The 14,970-nt window shown below is 38.8% G+C and overlaps 1 protein-coding gene across 6 annotated transcripts in view; it reads left to right on the forward strand.

Annotated features, from left to right (window-relative positions):
- Nucleotides 1–14,970, forward strand: part of dab2ipa (DAB2 interacting protein a) — a gene marked incomplete at its 5' end in the record, with an annotated part of 164,641 nt that overhangs the window by 118,952 nt on the left and 30,719 nt on the right. For 3 of the 6 annotated variants that reach the window (XM_079827786.1, XM_079827787.1, XM_079827789.1), the window contains 3 exons: nt 5,517–5,673; nt 10,385–10,483; nt 10,715–11,269. In XM_079827786.1, the coding sequence (XP_079683912.1) occupies nt 5,517–5,673; nt 10,385–10,483; nt 10,715–11,269 (811 nt within the window). The remainder of the gene's footprint in view (nt 1–5,516; nt 5,674–10,384; nt 10,484–10,714; nt 11,270–14,970) is intronic. The other 3 variants (XM_079827790.1, XM_079827788.1, XM_079827791.1) reach the window with 1 other exon arrangement.

Below are 14,970 nucleotides of genomic sequence, written 5' to 3' on the forward strand. Positions count from 1 at the left end.
TTAAATGATTAAAACTAGAGGCAACTATAAGGTTACTTTTATCATGTAAACTACCTATATACAGCATGTTATATGTATGTGTGTTTGGGACACAGGGGAACACGGTCGCATTCGCAGCAGATCATAACTCAAAGCACAAGACAGACGGGTCAGAGGACAACACCGGAAAAGGTGATAGAATGGACGATATTCCTCTGTATTTGCAGTACACAAGCCGCGGTTCAGCTGCACGCGACAAATGCTGCCAGTGTGAAAGCACAACGGGCGCACACTGCTCCCGCTTTACACACGCACAGCTTCTTTTTTTTTAAATTTTATGTTTTGGGCGAAATGAGAAAAGGGGGAGATTTTGTATTGTTTAATAGTGTTTAATGTTTTATTATGTTGGAATTATTAGAACCATTTAAATGATACTGGGTTACCATAGTGGAGAAGAGCAGAGCAATTGCTTAGGCTGTGGAATGACACATCACATGTCATTAAAGAGCATTTCATACTTCGCTCTTGGCATGTTCATTATGTGATATTGCTGGCTAACAGAATGAAAGTTAGTTAGTACAGTCTTATAAATCAGTCAAGTGACAACAAAAATATACAAAAATAAAATAAACTTGTGATTTGATTTAAGAGGCAGGATTTCAAGCCCCCCGTGCACACAACTGTTGTTATAGTGCATATTAAAATCATTGTGAGACAACTCAGTTCGGTTATTTAAAAATTACTTCATTCCATGATGTTGAAATTATGTGAACAAAGTATGTTTGTTTAACTTAATCGATTCATGTGGAACCAATGTACATGATTAAATCATGTAAGTCCAACACACCTTTTTTCAGTGTAGGGTTAATTCAATTTGGCATATTTTAAATTATTTCCTAGTTGAAATCCCAGATTTTCATTGTGCAAACAGTGTATAAAACGTATTTTTTTGTCTTAAAATAAGTGCAAACAACACAAGATGCAAAGAGATTGTCTGTCGTTGTATACACTCTTGTTCTCTCTTTGCATGTTAAGCTGATAAGAAAAAAATATATATAATGAAGCAATTTCTTTTTTCAAACTCGACCTGTGTAAATCACTGCTCCACAGGCCATTTCCCATGAGTTATCACCAGCCCTCTCTGATTAGAAGAGCCCACGCTTGGTCAAATAGAACAAGTTTGTGCCCTTGCAGATGTCTACCTGACCTTTGCATCATTTAATGGTGTGAATGCCTACTAATAAGTGATTTTCAGTGATTATTGTTCCAGAAAGAATATTTGAATAACAAATGGTACCTTCTTGTTCGGAGCTGCCTGTGGCTTAGCAGTTTACTCAAGTGCATTCATTGGTGTGTGCTGGTCATGTAGATGATGCAACATTTAGCCATCCATCCATTATTATTTTCTCTGCTATTGTCACTTATAGCACAGGAAATAATGGAACAAGTAAAAACTATGCAACATTTAGCAATCCGTCCGTCCATTATTTCCTGTGCTATAGTTACTTAATATACAGTGAGGAAAATAAGTATTTGAACACCCTTCTGTTTTGCAAGTTCTCCCACTTAGAAATCATGGAGGGGTCTGAAATTGTCATCGAAGGTGCATGTCCACTGTGAGAGACATAATCTAAAAAATCACAATGTATGATTTTTTTAACTATTTATTTGTATGATACAGCTGCAAATAAGTATTTGAACACCTGAGAAAATCAATGTTAATATTTGGTACAGAAGCCTTTGTTTGCAATTACAGAGGTCAAACGTTTCCTGTAGTTTTTCACCAGGTTTGCACACACTGCAGGAGGGATTTTGGCCCACTCCTTCACACAGATCTTCTCTAGATCAGTCAGGTTTCTGGCCTGTCGCTGAGAAACACGGAGTTTGAGCTCCCTCCAAAGATTCTCTATTGGGTTTAGGTCTGGAGACTGGCTAGGCCACGCCAGAACCTTGATATGCTTCTTACAGAGCCACTCCTTGGTTCTCCTGGCTGTGTGCTTCGGGTCATTGTCATGTTGGAAGACCCAGCCTCGACCCATCTTCAATACTCTAACTGAGGGAAGGAGGTTGTTCCCCAAAATCTTGCAATATATGGCCCGGTCATCCTCTCCTTAATACAGTGCAGTCGCCCTGTCCCATGTGCAGAAAAACACCCCCAAAGCTTGATGCTACCACCCCCATGCTTGTCATCATTCTTCTTCCTCCAAACACGTTTAGTGGAATTATGACCAAAAAGTTCTATTTTGGTCTCATCTGACCACATGACTTTCTCCCATGACTCCTCTTGATCATCCAAATGGTTATTGGCAAACTTCAGACGGGCCTGGACATGTGCTGGTTTAAGCAGGGGAACCTTCCGTGCCATGCATGATTTCAAACCATGACGTCTTAGTGTATTACCAACAGTAACCTTGGAAACGGTGGTTCCAGCTCTTTTCAGGTCATTGGCCAGCTCCTCCCGTGTAGTTCTGGGCTGATTTCTCACCTTTCTTAGGATCATTGAGGCTCCACGAGGTGAGATCTTGCATGGAGCCCCAGTCCGAGGGAGATTGACAGTCATGTTTAGCTTCTTCCATTTTCTAATGATTGCTCCAACAGGGGACCTTTTTTCACCAAGCTGCTTGGCAATTTCCCCGTAGCTTTTCCAGCCTTGTGGAGGTGTACAATTTTGTCTCTAGTGTCTTTGGACAGCTCTTTGGTCTTGGCCATGTTAGTAGTTGGATTCTTACTGATTGTATGGGGTGGACAGGTGTCTATGCAGCTAACGACCTCAAACAGGTGCATCTAATTTAGGATAATAAATGGAGTGGAGGTGGACATTTTAAAGGCAGACTAACAGGTCTTTGAGGGTCAGAATTCTAGCTGATAGGTGTTGACAGGTGTTCAAATATTTATTTGCAGCTGTATCATACAAATAAATAGAATACAAATACAAATTATGTCTCTCACAGTGGACATGCACCTACGATGACAATTAATTTCAGACCCCTCCATGATTTCTAAGTGGGAGAACTTGCAAGCAGGGTGTTCAAATACTTATTTTCCTCACTGTGTATGTGTATATATATATAAATATAATAAAATAGCATTTATACATGTATTTATAGTATATATGTAAATGAAAGGGTCTATAGAAATTGTTCTAGTTATGAAGCACATATTTTTCCAGCCTTGTTGCACTTATCAATCATTCTGCCAATGCATAAAGTAAGTTTCCTTGTCATTTTAGTCAATGTTTGGAGCAAACATATGTTCGCCTCAGGTCATTTGTGGATTTGCTGACACCACTGGCCAAGTCGCTAGAGGGACGTTACACGAGTTTTAATATCAGCCTACAGTCCGCAGTGTGTCATTCGTCAAACTAATAAATGCACCCCGGACCAGAGAAGCACTTGCTTGACTTATCTATTAGATGTCAGGAAAAATGAACAGATGAACAGGAAGGTTATGTGGTCACCTTCCTGTGAGATTTGACTGAGATGTGTTTTACTGATGACTTGACTGATGCTCTGTACATTCTTCAGAAAAACATCCATATTTCTTGTTGCCGGTATATTTTGTATACCCTATTCTGACTGTCATGGACCAGGATAACTAAATGGGCCTTTTTTTGTTAGATTTTGCAAGGGAGTTTATACTTGTTGCACATTTTCATACCTCATAATTTGATCTGCCATCTTTATTTTCTGTTAGCAGCAGTGTCTCCGAGGCTGTGTAATTCCATCATCTGTTATCTCAACTCATTATCTAAGTACTCGAATGAAAAAAAAATCTATTCGGTTTCACATTTTCCTCCTTTCTGGGCTGTACTGTACCTTAATTGGCAGGCCTGGCAGGGTGAGATTTAACTTAGTGATGTATAGCACAAACGTGTCAGAATAATAGATTAAGTCTAAACCGTTCAGGACTGCAGGAAAGAGCAATCCTGTTTTATTGAATACTAGATACACAATATATTGGTACTAAGCCAGTATTGGACTTTTTTTCCGTTTCATATCAATCAATATTTATATTTAATTGTTCATGCTCATTTTCTTTATTTTACATTTATATTATATTTCTTTATAATCTTAACAAATCTCAGAATGAATATCCAATTTTTGATACTGTACATAAATAAAGTTGTGATGTTTAAGTTCACTTGGCATTTAAAATCATTTCAGTTTTTAGTGTTAGTGATATATATGTCTGTCTGTCCATTCATCATTATTGCAGTGATTATTGATCATAGAGTGTGTAGCTTTTCATTTCTTGAACAACCATGTATGAAGACACATCATGGCCATATTCGAGGATGACAATGTGAAGATTCATCAGCTCAAACTGTGAAAGAACGGATGGGAGGGAGCATGAAGAAACATTTTCACATATGAATTGGCACCTCTGAGTCCAGACTTTAATTTCATTGAAAGTATTTTGGGATGTGCTGGAGGAGACTTTACGGAGTGCTGGACTCTTGCATTGTCAGTACAAGATTTTGACCAAAAATGTATGCACCTCTTGATGGAAATAACACAACAACATTTTTGGTCAATATCTTGTATTGACAATATGCCCATGATGGCCATTCCTACATGGTTGTTTAAGAAATGAAAAGCTACACACTCCATCAATTAGGGTTAGAAGAACTGTTCCAAACATATAACATGCTAGAAACATAATAATCACTGCAATAATGATCCAATCATAGACTGTTTAGTCCCTATTTAAATCCAAAAAGTGACTTGTTTTGGCCAGGCAGTGTATACATATATATTAGTGCTCAGTTTATTCTTTCAAACCTCAGTTATATTTCATTTAAGTATTAGCTTTGTCTCCTAATATTTCTTAGGACAAATAAAACAGACACCGATGACACAAATCAGAGCACAGTCTGAGACGTTGAGATTAAGACATATGGCTATATTTAAGATTTCTTGGGTCTTTTTCTCAGGAAACTGTCACAGCAGACTTCATTTGCTCTTTTTCCTAATCGCATTATTGTCTAGGAGAAACAAATGATCAACATTTTCTTTCCTAAGGAAACAGGACAAGTCACACTTCCAGTAAACACTTCCTTTTCACCTTTTCATTTGTGTATGCGTGTTACTTTTCCTTTCTGTGACAGTACTAGTCTTCTCAACATGCCCTCAGTGGTTTCGTTCAAACAGTCCCATCCGAGTGAAGGTCAACCACCTGGAGGGCAAACTTTGTTTTCCACTTCCTATGTGAGAGACACCTCACTTCCAATTAAGCGACGTTGCTTTTTGATGGCTAATTTCAATTCGCTGAAAATGCCTCATAGCCTCATCATTTCCCAGGCTGCCTCCCCTCTGATCTTTGCCAGATACTGCATGTCATGACGAGGCCGGGAAGCTTTGGCTTTTGTGTGCGATGCAGCAGAACCGCTGAGCAGTGAGAAGTCAGCTGCTCGTGCTGTGCTCACTAGATTCAGTTCACATTGCATCTCACTTCTAATAAACTACAAATGCCTGTTTGACTCTATTGGATGCTTGTAAGAAATCTAACCCTGTTCCTCTCTTCCTGTTTCGCTCCAGTAGATCCCATCTGATGCCGAGGCTGAAGGAATCGCGGTCTCACGAGTCGTTGCTCAGCCCCAGCAGTGCAGTAGAAGCTCTAGATCTCAGCATGGAGGAGGAAGTGCTCATCAAACCTGTGCACAGCAGCATCCTGGGACAGGATTTCTGCTTTGAGGTGAGTCGGCTGATCTCACAGCCCTGCTGAAACCACAGTTCCGTATTAATTGCGAAAAGGACTTTTAATGTCTGACAAGTCTCAAAATAGCACACAGCAAAGGCCCATTAAAACTTCATCAAGGCCATTAGCTGAGATCAAATAGTTAGCTGAAAATAGCAGTGCTATCTAGCTTAAATCGGGTCACGGGTCATGTTACTGGATGATTTTCACGTGTGCTACAGGGAAGGCTCACTTAAACCAGATGGTTATATAATTACAAGGTCAAAGGGTGCAGACAAAGAAAACTCTGATCGGGCATCTGCATGCAGGTTTCCTTAAAGGAATAGTAGCTTGCCTCAAAAGAAATTGTTTATTTTTCATATCAAATATATCAAACATTTAAAATAAAATAAAATTCATATTTTAGCAATACATTTTTTTAAATATATATTAGGAATAGTTACTCACCCTAATGCACTTCCAAACCTGTATAGTTTCTTTCTTCTGTGGAACACAAAAGGAAGGATTTTTAAAGGATGTTCATGCCGCTCCACGGGCTGTCAAGCTCCAAAAAGCACAAGAATACCATCAAAAACAGTGTTGGGAAGCTACTTTGAAATGACAAGCCAATCATAATTTGAAGTAGTTAAACTACAGTCATGCTACTGTTTTAGATTAAAAATAGCTAAATACTGTACTTTAGAATTTCATGGGGAGCAATACATTTTTAAATAAAAAATTATTTCACTATAATTTATTTAGGACTTTATTTTTGCTGGCACAAAAATTATTATTTGTGAAAAGGGTTTTTCTCAATTAGGGTGACAGTCATGGTCATGGAACACACACACACACACACACACACACACACACACACACACACACACACACACACACACACACACACACACACACACACACACACTTTTATTAAAATGTAAATTCATCCCCCAGACTTTTTTTTCCGGGCCAATGTGAATAAATCTAATTTAAATTCAAAGAGACAAGAAAGTCTATGCATGGCCTGACGTTTTATTCTTATCCTAAATGAGACGATGTGAACATTATGGAGCTCTGGACACTCTCATGTTTCATTCATACTGGAAGCTGGAGGGCGTTCTCTCGCAGAAAGTCCAAAACTGACCCATAGAAGTAATAACTTTTAATGTTCCAGGAAATCCCTTATATGGGCAAGGCATCCAGCTATTGCTGTAGCTGAATACAAAGCATAATAAACACACGATAGCGACAATATATGGTTTATGTGTGTTTTTCAAGTCCTCTCGGGGTATTTACATTACAACAAAATGTATGAATAATGCAGTGCTAATTGGCATAGCATTTATTACAATATAGAAACTACACAATCTATTTTCTGCCTTATGTGATAAAGAAAAAAAAGTGTTTGTAGTACATAAACCAATCATACAATTGTCATTAGGAAAAATATTATACAAATTATTTGTTATTATTCAGTTGTGTATTCGATTTCTTAGCCAATTAAAAACAAGAGAAGGTAAAAATAAAACCTGTCAGTTAGACAAAAGTCCGGGGAAAAAATGGCATTACACTTGATATTTCTGCCCCCCTCACTTCTGAAATGATGGCAACGCCCCGGGTGACAGCATAAAAATTGAATCAGGCATCTGCATGCAGATCTTAATACCAGAAGGGCCTTCCTGTCTCTTTGCATCCCCTGCCCGAGAGGTTGTGAGCGAGCCTGTCCTATCTGTCTGAACATCTCTCATTCTCTCTCTGCGTACTAGAGGTGAGTTTCAAGCGGCAAGCTAGTTCACATGGAGTCGATGACTGTTACACTGAACCAGACGCCAGCTGGAAAGAATGAGACACTCACAGTTCATAGGAGTGCTGCAGGGGTCAGCCAGAGGTCCATTATGGACTATGTTGTTCACTCTGCAATCATTTATGATATAAACTAGAATTGTAACAGTCAAAATTACATATTGAATTGGACTCCAATTCAATATATTACTAAGAATGAAGTGACTACTTTACCAGGCATTAAAAAGTCTTAAAAGTCTGAAATTAGAATCTCCTGATTTTAAGGCCATTAAAAAGTCTTAAATATTTGTATTTTTCTGCTAGGTGAGGACATTTTAAGGTGAGGTCTTAAATCTGATCGAAAAAATATATGCTTTTAGGCTGTTTAGCACCAAGTCTTTGGTAGTAGACTACCCAGTTCGCAACTTGACTGTGTTACGAACATCTTTTTTTACGTAGTACGTCACAGTGTGCACTTCACAAGAGATAAGTCGGGGAGGGTGAGTTGAATGGTCTGAAGCGCATGGCACAGGTGCACTTATACGGCGTGTCCGAATCCACTTTTGCTAGTTTAAAGACTGAAAAAATGGGCGGCATGCCAGGCACATGGTCCAAAAGGGTTGTATCTAGTCTCTTAATGAGTAATGGGTGTGTTTTGGGCTTAACGTGCAATAAACCAATCAGAGTCTCATCTCCCATTCCCTTTAAAAGCCAGTTGCACTTGCACCATGGCGGATTCACTATTTACATGGAGGAATTTGCGAGCGGAAAGACTGAACGCTTCTCCAGAGAAGAATCCTTTTATTTTTAATATTTAAAAATGTTTGTTTGCTGCTGCATGTCCCTGTGTGTGTAATAAGCAGAGTGTACGCATGTTTTGCACCCACCTATAGGCGCATATTACTAACGCGCCCTTTAAATAACACAAAAAATACAGCAAATACTATTGATTATAGATCAGGTTTTTGATGGTCAATGGCGCAGTTGTTTACAGTTGCCTCCAAATAGCAACGCGCCAGCAATGCACCTGAACACACCTGGTTTTCAGACCAGCACGCCCATGGGCGAACAGATGGGTGCGAGTGCATTTGCTATTTAAACAATGTGGTGCGGGACGTGAAAATGATAACTGTATCGGGCTGAAACTTGCAAAAACACACTTGCGTTGCTCCTGGCGTCGCATTGCGCCAGGTGTATGATATGGCCCTCAACAGCTCAAAGATGACCTGTTTTGGAGATGGTTGGCAACAACTAATGACAGCAATTAAGCCAAGCAATTGATGCTGCAAGATGTTTAAATTAGGTACTATGGGAATGAGGGCGAATTACAAATTATTTCGATTTTTAGAATGCATTTTTAGAATACGTTTCTATTTGGCATTGCGTGTGCGCCACCTCAAAGCGGTAAAAAGGTCTTTAAAAAAAATCTGGTCTTTAAAGCGGATATTTTTGAGCAGTTACTTAATTTAAATATTGCATTTACTTATTTTTATTTACATTTATTTTTGTGAGTTTACAATTACTAATATAAAAATATAGATATTACTTAATTTTATTTTCATTTAATTTGTAATGTCCCAGTCTAGGAACAGTGTGAGTACATAAATGAATAACAAGCGTGGATTTTTTTTTATTTATTGTTGGAGCGCTCAGTCTTTCCTTTTACAGGCCACTACACAAGCTTCGAAAATTTGTATGTGCCAAAATAACAAACCAAACAGAAACTAGCTGTTATTTTAAACGCTACCATATCCTAACAAAGTAAAACAGAAATACATTTCACTTCCCTAATTCCCTATCTATTTCAAAATATACTTCAAAAAAATAGGCACCTTTCTTCTACAAAAATAGTGGCATTTTTCTATTTACAGATTACCTTTTAATATAGATACAAAAGAAACAACATTATGACAAAAGAAAAGATGAAGGGAAAAAGCAAGGGGAACAACGTTAAGAATGCACAGGCTACTTCACAACTTAAGTACAACAGTTCGGAGGAACGCTGACACAAACGCGTCCTCCCGGCAGAACACACACAGCCGCTTCTCCTTGTCTTGCGCAGAAGTGCGTTTTTAAAGGATGAGATGCCAACATCCCAATCCTCTTTCCTCTTTTTAGCAGCTTTAGAACCTGGAGCAATGGAGAAAGAGAAAAGAAAACATGCCCACAAATCACAGTTTAATACTATATACGTCCAAGGACATAACAAATTGTATTACATTTTGCAATTACTTTTTTAAATATTTATTTCAAATGTAATTTAAATATTACTTGATTTCTCAATTGCTTGATTTGTTTGTGTTTTTATTTTTATTATTTTCCACAATTACTTCTAGTTCTAGTATATACTATCTCTAGTATCATTTAAATTAATATATTACTTAAATATAACTTAATGTTTGACCTTTTTTAAATATTACTGAATTTTTTAAAAATATTTATTATTTTAATTTTAAATTTCTTCAAAATATCATTTAAATGCATATTTAAATACAAAATAAGTCATACGCAGTAACTGGATGGGTTTAAATTTTATTTTGCTGAAATACAACATGCAAAAGTGTTTATCCCTCTGTATTCAAACGTGCGCCAGTACTTTTGTAGTCACATGGATGGTGCGACTGTGAACAGATGCTCTTTGCAGAATGAATTTTTGATATGAAATAGAATATCTGTAAAAGGCCTCTCCTTGCATCCCTTTTCTCTGATATCGCATGTGATCCTGCAAATACATTTAATTTAAGTGCATTCTGTCTGATTGGGCTATTTGAGGGTTTTATTCTTTCTTCAAATGGAATTGTTCTCTACTCCTGGGAAACGCTTCATTGATTGAGTGCTGTAGATCTCTCTGCTCATGTCCACCATCTCACTGATCTGCATTACATTCCTTTCTAGCTCCCTTCATGCGCTTATCTGCAAATTTGATAATTGTAATCTGTAATTGCAGGTAACTACTTCAACAGGAAGCAAATGCTTCTCATGTCGTTCGGCTGCCGAGAGAGACAAATGGATGGAGAATTTGAGACGTGCTGTGCATCCCAACAAGGTAAACTGGATGATTCATCTGAATCCTGTGTAATTCTAGACGAGATGAGGTTTAAGCCAGTCAGCATGTTACTTCTTCATATATCCTGTCTCACATATTGACTATTTCTGATCGACTTCTCTGCATTCACCCGGCTTTACTTTTTAAAGTACACATGGGGGTTATCTAATTCCTTTCCACAGCTTGCAGAGGTCACTGTAACATGCATTGTCTTTTTTTTATATTCCACAGGATAACACCCGTCGGGTGGAAAACATGCTGAAATGTTGGATTATTGAAGCCAAGGACTTGCCGGCAAAGAAAAAATACTTCTGTGAACTTTGTCTGGATGACACATTATATGCACGGACTACCTGCAAACTCAAAACGGACAACGTTTTCTGGGGCGAACACTTTGAGTTCAACAACCTGCCCTCAGTCAAGAGTATCACCGTGCATCTGTACAAGGAAACAGATAAAAAGAAGAAGAAGGACAAAAATAATTATGTGGGCCTCGTCAATATCCCCATAGCGGTGGTCACCGGGCGGCAGTTTGTGGAAAAATGGTATTCCGTGAGCACGCCGAATCCCAACAAAGGAAAGAGTCCGGGACCCATGGTCCGAATGAAATCCAGATATCAGAGCATGAGCATCCTTCCCATGGAGCTGTACAAGGAGTTTGCAGAGTATATTACTAACAATTATATGTTAATGTGCTCGGTGCTGGAGCCAGCTCTAAGCGTGAAGAACAAGGAAGAGATGGCTTGTGCACTTGTCCATATCTTACAAAGCACAGGCAAGGCCAAGGTAAGACAATTGCATTGTATGCTTTTATGCCTCTTTAAAGTCAACTTGAAATCAAAATTGACCCCCATTTACTTTATGACTTTACTTTGTTTTAAAACTGATAAAAACTTGATCCGCCTCTGAAATGACACATTTAGTTTTAAATTCGAGCGAGTACTATCATCCATTCCGTAATCATCTACACACTTTTTGCATGAGTCGCGTTTACACCACGGGAACTTTCCCCAGGGACTTTGGGGTGGAACTCGGTGTGTTTCGACCGCAGGAACCGGGGTCTAAATAAGGTTCTGGGTAAAAATGTCCCCCTCAAAACGGCCCTGCTTGCGAGGTAGTACTTTTTCAAAGTTCAGGGATTTTCGGGGGTGGGACTTGGGCGCTGAACATGCTGATTGGTTGAGCTCACACAGCATTTTATTTCAACCTAAAAGTCTGTTGCGGTGCGTGCAGTAAGAGTTTAAAAAACAATGGAGTTTAAAAAATACGACTGATTATCCGACGACTAGGTTCAGGCTTTATTATGCTTATATGCAGTGGACAAAATCTAGTGGGAACTGGAAAGTCGGGCACAGACTCTTGAAGCCAATCACCAGACTAATCTTCACGGTACTTTAGACCGCAATGGAAACGCAGACAGTAGCAGGTCTGGGGGAAAAAGAGTTCCTGGGAAAAAAGTTCCTGGGACAAATTGTTCCGGGTAATTTCGGTGGAAACGGGGCTATAATCATTACTCCAGTTTTTGCTAAACCCAAGATTATTTCCAGGCTTAAATCAAGTCACCACTTGTAAATGCGTCACATAGCAGAATTAAAATGGGGTGCAAAGTAGGGCTGTGCGATTAATCACATTTTCTATTTCAATTTCGATTTTGGCTTCCAGCGATTATGAAAACAAGATAATCGAGGCTAAACGATTATTTGGCCGCTGCCGCATTCTGTCCAGTGTGGTTTCCTTTTCTTTCACAGCGATGCCTTTTCGTTCCTCCCTAAGCCAAACATGAATAAGTGAGTGATGTAAAATGCAGTCTACTGTTGTTAAACTGCGGGACGTGCTTGATATTAAACATTGTTATTAACAGCACATTAAGCCGCAAATAGCCTACACTCAAATATGTTGAATGCCGTTTTGGTAAGTATCCTTGTAAACACAGTCGGTAATGTCCAAGCGGCAACCTCCCGCAGTTTCTCTTGAAGCCAATACGGAAGTGACTTAAACTGCAATTCATGGACTGGCCACCAGAGACAGGCTCCAGAAGGAGCAGAATCTCATTGAGCCCCATGTTAAAATGCCCAACTTTACAGCAGAAAAACACATGTTTACAGCCTGGAACAAATTGTGGTTTTGGTCCATACGGCTAATTTTGCCCTTCATGACAACTGTGAGGGGGGTGAATTTTTTCATAACTCATTCGTTTACATTATAAAAAGCCTTATTGTTCTGCATAATTAAGGGCGTGGACACTTTGAGTGACAGGTGGATAGCCATTTATCTGCTGTCTGTTAGTCATCGCGTCACCTCAGCTCCACCCACATCCCGCCTTTTTGCCCATTTTCTGTTATCCGGGAGTGACGCGCGATGATGCGCTGCCAAGATGGCAACGGCTCGTCCCTACTTTACTCTTCAGAATCCTATGGGTGACGTCACGGACACTACGTCCATATGTTTTTTACAGTCTATGGATATGTCTTAAATGAATGTAAACACTGAGAAAGAGGGCATGTGTAACAGTATATTGGGTCCGTGCAGCTCTTAAAGTGACAGTAGCCAACATTAATGACTGCTGTAGTCATAGTGTAGTCACTAACAAGAAAAGACAAAGATAAAATCACTCCCTGCTCTTGAATGAATAACTTTTTGTTTTTTTAAATAAGGATTAGTCTATATTTAATGTATACAGCAGTGTTATTTTACATTTGATTACTTTATTCAATTTCTGTTTTAGGTTATTAGTACTTATCTGAATACCACTGTTAGCACATCTTCCTGAAAAACTTAAAGCACTGTTTATTTCATTTGTACTTGTGTTCTGTTGTATTTTATTGCTGACTGTTTACTTGCATTAATTAACCTAGTATTAGTTTTTGCTAAAGTATCGACATTTAAATTTACTCATATCATGAAATAAGACTTTGATCATATCACCCACCAATAATCATGTTAAATAATCAATTTTGACCAAAAAAATCCTGATTATGATTTTTGCCATAAACTAACAGCCCTAGTGCAAAGGCATTTTCTTGTTGACTTCAAAAGTAAATGTGTTGCCTGACTATGTTCTAGGAAGATTATTTAATTATAGTCTCTCACGGATGCTGTTAGCTGGCAAGCGAGCGAGAGGGTGACATGGCGTATTTGTACATCGTCGAGATAAGACTCAACAATCATAGAGCTATATTGGGTTCAATAGTTGCATGTTATTTTGGATGTTGTCTTAGTTGAAAAAAACTAACTAAGAGTGACAGAATTATTTTGAGGAGGGTTTTTTTCTAAACTGAAGCATTTGAACAGCTGTGAGTGTTACTAAAAAAAAACCAGCACAGGATGTTCTAGGCTTTAATCTAAGCGCACAAAATTTCCAACTGCGAAAAACGTCATTGATAGAGAAGAATAATAGAGACGTGGCCTGCTTTCCTTCATTTAATCACGGGAGTGCTGAGCGCTATGATTGTCCTCATTAACTTGAGCATGAACAGCTCTGATGCTCACCATAAATCAGCTCAGAATCAGATGACATCACACACAAAAGCCCGCCGCCTGACGCTTTGTCACTCATCTGTCATTATTGATCAAATGCTGCGAGAAAAGAGTTGTTCTGTGATTGCTTTTTTGCTGCAGCACTCTGACGCCAATCCGAGGCATTGTTGCTTCATAATGGACCCGCACAAGAATGCGCCGTCCAGTTCTCTAGAATATGCAATCGCATTATTGTTGAGTGCAACTCGGGGCTTATTTGGGATTTGAGTCTGTGCAATGCAATAATACAACCCCAAAGCACAATGTGTTTTGTATTTAGACGTGCACAACAAGAGGTGCCCAGTGCCCTGCTTTTTGGTGTTTATGTTCCAGCTTGCGTTGAATGAAAAATGTATTCTGTCCTTTTCAGCAGCCCTCAGCTGTTACCTTTTCAACATATTGCCATTAGAGCTCACATTCAAGCTCTTTAGTGCCAGTTTTTGCGGAGCGCGTATTATGTCATTTTTCTGACAATCAACGGCGTGGCTGGTCTGTCATTACAGCAGAACTGTAAGTCAATAAGGCCACAGTCTTTCATTACGAAGCAGTTAATTGGTCAGGGACTGCACCGTCTGTCATTATATAAGGCCAGAGCTGGTCAGCCAGTGCATTGTCTTACATTAGCTGAAGCCTGGTTACTGTAAATAAAGTGCATTGACTTGCTCCCTGCATTCCAGAGCTTCCTGTCTTTGTCTGCAGGTCTGCGTGAATTCAATAATGAATGCTAATGAACTCGATTATGTACTGATAGCTGATTGAAATAATATCTGCCTGTATGGGGCATCTCGTTTTAAAATTGTCTTCAAATCGAATTGTAGAATGATAAGCTCTCCGTTATGTAGTCGCATAATATGACATTTACCTTTATTGATCTAATAAGCAGCCCTCAAAATTGTAAAGTAGTTTTAAAAAGCTGTGCATGTCAGTTTTATTTTGTTAATGTTCCATAGTATCAAACATGTTTTGATGCT

Source organism: Gobio gobio (genome assembly GCF_949357685.1).
Source record: "Gobio gobio genome assembly, chromosome: 10".
NCBI classification, from domain to species: domain Eukaryota; kingdom Metazoa; phylum Chordata; class Actinopteri; order Cypriniformes; family Gobionidae; genus Gobio; species Gobio gobio.